This window comes from Chlamydotis macqueenii, chromosome 4 (assembly GCF_036417535.1).
Source record: "Chlamydotis macqueenii isolate bChlMac1 chromosome 4, bChlMac1.mat, whole genome shotgun sequence".
Classification (NCBI taxonomy): domain Eukaryota; kingdom Metazoa; phylum Chordata; class Aves; order Otidiformes; family Otididae; genus Chlamydotis; species Chlamydotis macqueenii.
The window spans coordinates 42881424-42893087 of NC_141559.1; the positions used below are offsets into that span (position 1 = coordinate 42881424).

Sequence of the window (11664 nt, forward strand, 5' to 3'; positions counted from 1 at the left end):
AAGGCGGGAAATGCTCAGTTCTTTGTTTTCTGATACTAGAATGTTACTGGCTTCCATTTTTCTTGCAGGTGGCGTGACAAGAATGACTGTGTCCCTGGTAGTTATTGTCTTTGAGCTAACAGGAGGGCTGGAATATATTGTGCCCCTAATGGCTGCAGTCATGACCAGTAAGTGGGTAGGCGATGCCTTTGGTAGGGAAGGCATCTACGAGGCGCACATCCGACTGAATGGATATCCTTTCTTGGATGCAAAGGAAGAATTTACTCACACAACACTGGCTGCTGATGTTATGAGACCTCGAAGAAGTGATCCACCTTTAGCAGTTCTGACGCAGGATAACATGACGGTCGAAGACATAGAAAACTTGATCAATGAAACCAGCTATAATGGTTTTCCTGTTATTATGTCAAAAGAATCACAGAGACTAGTGGGCTTTGCTCTAAGAAGAGATTTAACCATTGCAATAGGTAATTATCGTCCAGTGTTGCATGATTTTATATGCCAATTTAAATTATTTTATAGCTTAAAACGGAATTCACTCTGTATGTTTCTAGACTTATTTCAGGTTCAGATACCTTGCACAGACTGTCTGTTCCTTTATTGAATTACATGATAATCTTCAATAGCAGGCTCTGAAATGGAGAAAATGTTAATCTCTCTGTCTCATACTGAAGGAGGACAAAATGTCATCTAGTCTGACATTTGTCTTTGGTTTGACACTTTTGCTAGTATCTCTTTTCCTCAAGTGATGCTACATTAACATTCTTCTTCAAAATCAAGTAATTCTCACTTTAGAACAGCAGGATTCTGTGAGAAGTACTGTCCAAGTCATTTTTACATTTAATGTATATCGTACTTCTCTCGTGACAGTATGTTATTTACTGTTGTTATAATAACTAAGATTGTGTTATGGAGGGATAAGTGAAATATTAATTATTTTAGGTTTCTATTTTTCAATTTGTTTGTGTAATGGGAAATTTGGCCCTGGGCAGGTGAGCATGCAAGCCCTGTTTGGGCCCTCTTTCTCTGGATGAGTATTAGAACTTGTGTGGTAATTCTGACAATGTGTTGTGCACTGGCAAGAAAAATCCAGTGGATCTTGAGGATATTATCATAACCAAAGGAAAAAAAATCATTATTATGTAAGAAAATGTTACAAAATGGTAACATTTGATGCATGAAATCAGTGATGGAAGTTGCATCTTAAGCTCCTTTTTTTTTTTTTTTTTTTTTTTTTTTTTTTTGTAATTCGTAACATTGCACATTGACAAGTGTCTCTTAAACAGAGGCACTTGAGAAAGAGACACAAAGGTCTCCTGAAACTTTTTTTAGAAATGCTTTGTGAACGCAACACTTTCTACTTCAGTAAGTCTTTTACCTGTGGTCTTAATACTGTGTATACTATGGTATTACACCAGGTAGGATGTATAGGAGTGCCCCAAACTTGGAAATTATTATAGACATTATACTGTTTTAAGTTTGCATTTACTTAAAGTAAAAGGGAGAATAGCAGAACATTCTTCTAATAATACACTTTCACAGGTAAGACTCATTTCAGCTGCTGAGATTGCACAGTGCCAAATTGCTTAGTCTTAGATTTTGGCTGCCTTAAGGGAGTCATTGCGTGAAATAGTTCAGGGTACAGGGAGGGATGCTGATGTCACCAAGGTGATGAAGACATGATAAGGAAGAGGATCCAGTTCACACAAAACTAAATAAATTAATTATAAACAAGAAGACAAAATTTTCAGAGTGATTAGAAATGAGTTCTTTGGTTTCAAACCAACAGTAATTACAGCCACTGGAATCATGACAGAGGAGCTGTCAATTGCAATTGGCTTTTCCTGTGACATTTTTTTCAGCAGCCATCTGTGTGCTTTCTGTATGTTAGTTTTTAAGTCTTTCCAGTTCCTTATAGTAAATAAAAGTTACTTACTGGAGTGAGAAAGGTAGTAGCCAAAGAATGGCTAAAGCTGTATGGCAGATGGCTTTTGTGATTTCTGCACAAACACTTCTTAGGGATAAAGCAGTGGCTATGGAAACACATCAAAATAGCATATATCAGAATATCAGCATCTAGAGAATAATTAGTGTTGATTGATCTGTCTTACTCCAAGAATGTAAATTCTTCCTCCTCCACTGTTCCCCCTCCTCCCCTTTTTTTTTCTTAAAGAAAGTGCTAGAAAGAAGCAGGAAGGGATTGTTGGCAGTTCCCGGGTCTGTTTTGCGCAGCATACCCCATCGCTTCCAGCAGAAAGCCCTCGACCTTTGAAGCTTAGAAGCATACTTGATATGAGCCCTTTCACCGTGACAGACCACACACCAATGGAAATAGTGGTGGATATTTTCCGGAAGCTGGGTCTGAGGCAGTGCCTTGTAACACACAATGGGTGAGTAAAGTGGCAGCAGTGATGTTCATTTTGTTAGATACAGTAATTTTCACTTCCAAGATCAGAGTATTTGGACCAGGATATATTCCAGGAGCATTGTATTTGAACCCGTAAGTTTGGTGCTGCAACTGAGAACCGTAACTGTTCGTTAAGAAGGTGCTGTGCTGTGGCACCTCTCTCAAATTCTTACTCCTCCCTTGTATTCCGAGTGAGCAGGCAGGGGATTTCAGTCATTTTAAGATGTTATTTTAAAAATTAGCTCTCCTTCACCAAGTTTTGTATGTGCAACTTGTATATGGAGGAGAGACAACTTCTCTCGCAGAAACTGAGCCTTGTGTGGTGCACAGTCTAAGGTCTGTATTTCCTTGTGCTTACATGTGTTCTGGCAATGGGTAATGTATCAGTTATTGGACATCTACAAATACTCGGGTTCATAAAAAGTTAAGAGAGAAAATGATTCAGTCAGTATCTCCTTCTGGAGTTTAGTGATGGCAATTACCACTAAGCTTTTGTCTTTGGAATACTTACAACTAAGTAACTGCTACTAGTTCTGGAACTTAGTCCACAACTTTTGTTTCTACACTTAAAGATATTTCAATAAAGTAATTTTAAGATTTAGAATGTTTGTAAATGAGACTATAGGGAGTTGTCATGTGATTAGCCACTAAATAAATAAGCCCTAGGCATGGAAACATAAATATTGCTTATAATTATCTAAACTACTCCTTTTTTTTTCACATGATCTGTTTCTGTGTAGCTGTTCCTTTAACATTCTGCTTTCCTGTGTCTCTTGCATTTAACACTTGACGCACAACATTGCAGCTCCTACCATAGTATCTTGCTTTCTCTTTAGCTCGTCTTTTAAGGCACCTGGGGAGTGAAACATTGTCTGCTAATCCACATTATTTAGGATCAATGTCTACGGCATAAAACCCAAGAAACCTGAAATTTGGGTGGGACTTACTTTGTTTTGCTCTAGGCAAAAGGAATGCTGCTATAAGTGGCAAATATTTAAATATCACATTGGTTTCCAAGTTTAATTTTTCAGATGTATTTTAAAACAAATTTATTTTAAATGTTCTGCCTTTTTTTTTTCTTCAATGCATCCCTGCATTGAATGGCAAATAGATGTTTTCAGAAGCATAAATGACTTTGAAAACCCTTATCTGATGGAGAAAGGACATAATGATCTGACACTTAGAGGTCAATGCAGGCATTCAGTTATTCTTGTTTTAGGGAGGGAAATTTGAATTTATAAAACTTCAGTGAAGAATATGTAGTATGATTGATTTTTTTTTTTTTTTTTTTTATAGTTTCTGTTGTGGTTGAGTGCTCAAACATTGATCTTGATGTTAATATCGACTAAAGAAAGCTTAATCGTGCAAAGCTATGTCAAACTGTACTATAAATTTTTGATTATTTTATGATAAAGTAGCAGCAAGTGTGGGTGGCTTTAATAATTTGCTGTTTTCAGGCATTCATATTTGTTGTCCTACTTCTGTTTACAAACTTGTGATGTTCCATGAGCACACTGTCCATTACAAGAGCAGAAAGTAAATACCAGTGCTAGCAGTATTTAGCCATGGCATATAGCCATGTGGACATCAAAGACTGATCTAGATTTTGTCAGATTTCCTGCAAACTGACTACTCTCACATTAAAGATATACATATACTTACTGGTTCAAGTCTGGGTTGGAATAGGAACTGTGCAGAAATTGGTGCTCGTGACAAACAGAGATACGTAAAGACTGAGCCTGACTCCTCCTAATTTGTAATAGGATATCCATTCCAGGGAGCTGCTATTGATTTATACTGTCACGAATGAGAAATTTGTCAGAATTTGTCTGTTTCTAGGGACACCAGCTAACCCTGCTCTATAGTGCAGCTTCAAACCTCAATTGCTATGACTTTACAGTTATTACTTTGTTCATCTACTGTGGCATATTAAAATGTGAATAACAATCTGTGTATGTGAGGAGAAATAACTGTTAAGGAAAGGAAATAAAGTAGATTTTAGTTTCAGTGCCTCTAAAACCTGAAGAGTTGTGAATCTGGGGAAAAGGGATGAAGTATGCTTCCCTGATGTGTACTTGATATGAGAAACATACTGCTCCGGGGTGGTTGAAGATCCAATTGTGTTCAGCATTTTGGGAGAAAAAGAAAAAAAGACAATGTCTGGGAAAGGGTACTGACTTTCAAATAATTTTTCATTTAATTATCTCATTAGCTTTCCTGCAACCATTCTTTTTTTTTTTTTTTTTTTTTTTTTTAGTTTTCCTCTAATCCTTTTTTATTATGATTAGAACTTTTTTTTTAATTTGATTTCATACGCAGTTATTAGCATAACATGATCTGTTTCAGGATTGTCTTGGGGATCATCACAAAGAAGAACATATTAGAGCATCTCGAGCAACTAAAGCAGCACGTCGAACCCTTGGTGATTAGATATATCAGATCTCATAATTAGACACATTAGAAGTCAGGAAGCATGAAACTTGTGAACTGTTCAGGGCTTTTATGACATCGGCTGAACAATTAAATCATCTCATGCTAAAACTTTGTATTAAACCATAAAACAATATGTGCAAAATCCTTTTGTAGAAATTAGGCTGTTAATATGGACATACTGTTAGTCACAACATTAAAGTAAAGTAAACAATAGACTTCCTGATACTTTTGTCCTTGAGATCACACAGATCCATCTAGTTGGTCTGCTGATTTCCCCATGTGGGAAAGCACGCAGCTAGGAATATTTTTTCCCTGCCTAATGCACATTAAGACTTTTGCATATTCTAATTGCTTTTTCTGATCTTGACAGCTTTAAATAGCTGTTCAATAGCAAAGTAAGTATCATGTCTTTTGAGAAGCAAAGCCAAGTATGTTTTTAATGCATTTCGTCATTAGATCTTCCCTGTAATCCCCCTTTATCAACATGATTTTTTAAAAGTACTCTTATTTTTAGTAAAGTCCTGTCATTTTGCTGCTGTTACCTACAGCAATGCACTCCTTTATAAAATGTTCAGTGGTACCCTAAGCCACTAAGTGGCATGCTGCTGTGTTGACTATCGACTTCAGAGTCTAGATACTGTTTTAACCGTGATGTTGTGAACTAACCTTAGATAGAAGGTAGACTTTGTCTTAATTTGGACATGGGTTGCTAGTTAAATCTCTACTAAACCTACCCACCAAGTTTAGCTGCTTATGTGCAAAACATGCTAATTACGTTCTCATTTTATGCTAATATTTCACAAGTATTTCATGCGTCCTTTAATAAGGCAAAACGAAATGTACTAACCAGAATAACAAGGGCAGCAGCTCATTCATTCCGCTCTCTGCTTCTCCTGTGATATTACCCTTTTGGACAGTCTCTCCCTTTTTGATATTTTGCAGAATTACAATTTTAAAAGCCAGGAAGATGCTATCTAAATTGGAAAGCAAAAACTTTCTTTTATTATTCACAATTTATTTTCTAAAGTTGTGAACTCCAAAAACTAGTTAACTATTGTTTATTTTACAAAAGTTTAATGGCCAATACAGTGTGCTTCTATGAATACATTCAGCCTGAGCCAGTGCATCAGACTGGAAGGATCCTTACAATTTAAAAAGAGGGAAGGGGATTTTGATTTGCTATTAGGATTTTGGGCCATCAAGCGGTACGTCACTTCTGATGGCTAGGTTGGAACGCGCTTCCCTTATGAAATGGGATCAGTATCACTTCTTTTTCATACCTCTTTTTTTCTTTGTCCCTCTTTGTTACTTTTTTGTTGGCATATGCTAATCAAAATTTCATTTTTGTAGAAACAGAAAGTTAAATAAATTTGTCATGGGCTCTATTTGCATTACTTGTATTTCATTCAAATGGACTAGAGCTGTCAGAGACCATCTGATATGGTGTCTCAGCATTGCTGTCTTTTAACAAACCAATGGTTCCTCAATATTTTGATTAATAAAATGTTTTTGTTTAAATAAGAAAATCAGGCTGTTTACTTTTGCTCTATTCCTGTCAACAAAAAGGACTTAGCTACAGATTTGTTCCGCTTCATTATTTTCCTCCTTGGATTAATACCGATCTTCCGTTTGTCCTTTTCAGGCGCCTCCTTGGCATTATCACAAAAAAAGATATCCTCCGTCATATGGCCCAGACGGCAAACCAAGACCCCGCCTCAATAATGTTCAACTGAAACCCATAGCTGAGGAGAGAGAGGAAACGGAAGAGGAGGTTCATTTGTTGAATAGCACAACACTTTAGTCTGGGGAATACTTCTAAGATCAGAGACGAGAGCTGGGTTTTTGCATAACAGTGCTGCTGGAAATCGGGAACTGGTCTGGGGGAGTATGTGGTGAGGAGGAAGGCTGATGGGAGCGTGGGAAGGGAGAGCTGCTGTCCTGCACTGGATGCGTCCCGAGGCGTCAGGTCTGCCATGATAGTGCAGTGGGTGAGCCGTGCGAGGTGGCGCAATTCTCCAGCCGCAGCATTGAAGAGGTGTGTTATTAGTCCCTGCTTCTGGAGGGATCATTCTGAATTGAGCCATCTTACGGACACTGAAAGTTCTTGCCCTTTTTACCATTGAAAACTGTTGTGTTAACTCATGAAATGTATAATTATTACACGTCACCTTTCTACATTCCAGAAGAGCTTTATTTCTCTCTCTCCTGAGCTGTAACAAAGCCTCTGTAAAATTGGTGTGCCCTTTTGAAGCAGTTGTTTCTCATATTGAGATGTACTGTGAGTTACTGAGGTTTGATCACAAGAAGGGAGGTTTTTCTTGTGCCATTAAACGTGTAAGTTGTTTGTACATCATGAAATGCTTGGGGCAGTACAGATCCACTGCGACAAAAACAGATTGAACAGGTAATACCTTGCAAGAACCATGCAAGACTTCTTTCAGCCCATGTGTTGTCGTGATATGAGAAGAATTAAAACCAGATGAAACTACCGTTTCAAAGAAAAATACTGGTTTTGCTGCAGAAAATATCAATAATGTGACCTGGTCTTATGCAATTTTTTGTATTATTGAAAACACTATGATATATACCAATGTTGTGCAGTATAAGGAAAAATACTGCTATTCTACTAGTTAAGAGCTGGAACAATTCTGTATACGTGTATCTGGTAAAAATTGCATGCTACAACACTGGAGAACTTTTCCCCCCTCCCCTGTAAAATTTGACAACGGTCATTTTTATTTTTTCTTCTCCACAAGACGTTCCACTGCTGACATGGTAGGAAGAAATGTAACTCATAACTTGCACTAAATGTATATTATTTTTCTTGAGGTTTTACCATTCTTTATTTATATTTGTATGAATTTAAAAAATCTATAAAATATGAATCAGTTAATATCTCACATAGCTAATTACCTTTTTAATGTGATTTTATAGAATAATTCATAATCCTCTGCAAGTAATGGAGGATTAGTAAATGTTTACAACTAGATGGAAGGTTTAAACAAAATGGTTTCTTTATGATCCAACATGCATCATTTTCAAATGTAACTTTCACTGCCGTTAACCTTGAGATTTTCTTTTTCCTTTACTAGCAGATAACTGGAACAGTAATATTAAAACTTTATTAAAAAAAAAACTGCAGGGTTTTAAAAATAATAGGAAGAAAGCAACTAGAATTATTAGCTTGCTTTTGACTTTTTTTTTTTTCTTTCTTTCTTTCTTCCTTCCCCCAAGTATATAGAGGTGTAAATGATATGTAGCCACGGAACTTGAGCAGCAAGGCAGAATCAAATCCAGTACTTGAAACTTTGGCAGGACTTTTCAGCAGCAACACACACACTAGCAGGTGAACTGACAAATCCCTAACTAACTTCTTTACTTTTTTATTTCCAGTCCCTGGATTAATTTGTTTCCTATTAATTTTATGAAACCACCACAAACACTTGAAGAGGAAAAAAGGCAATGTGCTATAAGCCTGAAGTTGGGAGGAAAAGAATTTTAAGAAATCTGGCTTACAAAAAATCATGCCTTTTAATATAAGACTGGATAAAATTTCCTTCTTCTAACAATTATACCCAGAAGACTGAAAATATAAATGGCAGAAGTCTAAAATAATAATCCTAGGTATCTCTAAGGCATTTGTCACAGTACATCAAATGTCTTTATTCGCAAAGTACGCAGTACGATTTTATCTTCAGTACAATAACATACTGAAACAAAATCCTGGTACTTTTGGCAAGTTCTAAAAATAATGCCTGTGCTTAAGTGCTCTGCTGATTTTTTACTGATGTTTTTCTGAGTATAAACCTGCCATCTACATCTCATCATCTCATCTGTTGCGGCAACTGGAACCAGTAGAAAATGAAATGTGCCAGTGAGCACATGGTGATCAGCCCCTATATTAAAAATGGGCTTGGAACCGAAACAGGGAATCGGGCTGTGTTAAAATGGGAGTGTTGCAGCAACTAGCTGTATTCTTCCAGTGGTTCAAAGTTTGTTCTATTACATTGCATAAGCCTGAAGAAACTTTACAGAAGAAGCTTCACAAAGAGCAGAATTTGGCCCATTTACAGAAGGCAGCTCTGGAAGTTGTCAGTGGAACAATATAAATGCATTACGTGTATAAGAATTACTTTTAAATCAGTTTGAAATCTCTGTCATTTCTGATGTTGTTGTAAAACACTGCTCTGTGTACTATAGTAACTCGTACCTAATTTTACAGACTGTACTGTCTGAATTAAAATACAGTTCACACCCCTGCTGTGTTTTATAATTTCAGGATGGATCTCGAGTGCTGCGTATAAATTGTACATCTCTGTTTACTCTTCTTACCTGCTAAGCTTCCCCTGTTAACATTTAAAATATCTTCTGGTAAACATATATTAGAGGTTCTGATAATGAAGTATGTGTGCCTGTGCTGTGCAACAAAAATTTTCTAACATAAGACTTCCAGCGCCTTACTCAAGTTACTAATTTGAAAAAAAATTATGGTGGATGGGAGGGGGAAAGTGTCAGCAACTTTTTTTTTTTTTTTTTTTTTTTTTTTTTAAGAAAACCATTCAGGTACTGGTTCATGAAGAATGCATTCTTTGTTAATCTGTGATGTTGCCTAGAGCTGTATTTAATATTGATCTTAATGTTTTTATTTATAATAGTGTGGTAGAGCTGCATATCATTACAGTAAAAATTCTGATTACTGTGATGATTTAATCAAACATTAAAAACTTCCGTATGACCATTTGTTGTTCTGTCACATTTCCTCATTATTTTCACAAACAGTATTTGTGCCGGGTTTTGTGTTTATTTTACCTGAGAGAAAGTGAAGAGTGAAGAGTTTTATGTACAAAAATAGTAAGCAGATAACAAAGAAAAGAATGAATTTTGAGGGGAGATGCAGTCCTTGTATTGCTTAGTATTTGGCTACAAATCACTAATAGTTTTTTTTTGTCCAAAATAGACATTTTAAAATTGTTAACTATATAATTATAGAATAGTTGTCTTGTAAAAAAGAGTTAAAAGTGGATGATGGTTCTACTATCTAAAAGCTAGGATTATAGTTTCTACACAGTACATTTTTAGTACCTTTTTTTTTAAAAAAAAATGGTAACTTAGACATCTGTTGATGATGTGTATTAATGACATACAACACCAGTATTTTTCCAGTTAGGGTAACAGTTTTGCTTCTCCATTAGAGGTTAATAGGCAAAACTGGAAAATCCCCACTAAGGTCTCAATTTTTGCAGATTTAAAGTAATATTAATGCAAAAGATGAATACTTTATTACTTGTATGATTTACAAAGATTAAGGTATCTTCTGCTTGGAGTCTGAAAAGTAAGGGGGAATGAGACTGAATTTTCAAGAAGTGCTTCTTTTTTATGTATAAAATATAAAATTCTAGGCCCATGAAAAAGTCCCTGTATGCTTGAATGTCCCTTATGTTTGAATAAATGGAAGTAAATTTATACGCTGATTGAAAGGGATGGTGTTGTCAAAGCTACAGCAGTAGATGTGGCATACCTTTCTGAGAACTAAAAATACCTGTTTGATTTAAAAACTTGAGATAGGTAGATACACTGTTGCAGTGCTCTGGCCTACCTTGTGAATTATGTATTAATTTATTCTGGAAGAGATCTTTGGAAGAATAATCGTTTGATAATAAATAGGGACAGCTTTAAGATTGGAGCATGTTGGCTAGTGGCCTACGATCTTCCTTAGCAGAACTATTGTCCTTAGTAATGACTTGAACTGCTGCACTAGAAGTCAGGTCACTGTCTGATGGCAGGCCTGTTGAGTAAGAGCAAAAGGTTATTTTCCATGGGTTTCTGGACTGTTACTTCAAGCAGTTGCCTGAGAATAAAACTGTGTAATAACAAAACAGAGCAGTGTACCAATGAACTTGAAAAAGAATTTGCATCCTGTACAAAATCACTTTTAAAACAAAATCAAAGTCCAGATTAGTGAAAACAAGGAGTGACTTCATCTGACTAATACAGTAGCAAATGCTATTTTGTAATGTCAGGTAGCTATTTTTTAAATCATATTTGTTTCATTTTAGTTCAGCCAGATCTAGAAGATTGAGACCAGATTTAATGGTTCCAAGTGCTGTAACTGAATTTTTTACTTATCTTAGAATGATTTGGGTTGGAATGGACCTTACAGATGGTCAACTTCCAATCCCATGCAATGGGCAGGGACACCTTCCACTAGACCAGGTCACTCAAAACCCCACTCAACCTGGCCTTGAACACCTCCAGGGACTGGGCATCCACAGCTTTTCTGGGTAACCTGTTCCAGTGCCTCACCCCCCTCATAGTGGAGAATTTCTTCCTTATGTCTAATCTAAACCTACCCTCTTCCAATTTAAAGCCATTAGTCTTTGTCTTATCACTACATATCTTTGGCAAAAGTTCCCTTCCCAGCTTTCCTGTAGGGCACTATAAGGTACCCATGGAGCTCTCTTCTCCAGGCTGAAGAGCCCCAACTCTCAGCCTGTCCTCATAAGAGAGAGGTGTTCCAGCTCTCTGATCATCTTTGTGGCCCTCCTCTGGACTCGCTCCAACAGGTCCATGTCCTTCTTATGCTGCGGGCTCCAGAGCTGGATGCAGTACTGCAGGTGGGATCTCACCAGAACAGAGGGGCAGAATCACCTCCCTCAACCTGCTGGCCACATTTCTTTTCATGCAGCCCAGGATCCAGTTGGCTTTCTGGGCTGCAAGTGCACAGTGCTCATCTTGAGCTGGCACACCCAAGTCCTCCTCAAGGTTGGTCTCAATCCATTCTCCACTGAGCCTGTATTTGTGCCTGGGATTGCCCTGACCCACAT

The 11664-nt window shown here is 37.0% G+C and overlaps 1 protein-coding gene across 8 annotated transcripts in view; it reads left to right on the forward strand.

Moving 5' to 3' along the window:
* Nucleotides 1-9581, forward strand: part of CLCN3 (Cl-/H+ antiporter 3) — a 68713-nt gene extending 59132 nt beyond the window's left edge. For 5 of the 8 annotated variants that reach the window (XM_086746269.1, XM_086746268.1, XM_086746273.1 and 2 more), the window contains 4 exons: nucleotides 69-467; nucleotides 2174-2390; nucleotides 4754-4829; nucleotides 6483-9581. In XM_086746269.1, coding sequence (XP_086602395.1) covers nucleotides 69-467; nucleotides 2174-2390; nucleotides 4754-4829; nucleotides 6483-6641 — 851 coding nt within the window. In that variant the 3' untranslated portion in view covers nucleotides 6642-9581. Of the gene's footprint in view, nucleotides 1-68; nucleotides 468-2173; nucleotides 2391-4753; nucleotides 4830-6482 lie in introns of those variants that run through there. The other 3 variants (XM_086746272.1, XM_086746275.1, XM_086746276.1) reach the window with 2 other exon arrangements.
* Nucleotides 9582-11664: the final 2083 nt, after the last annotated feature.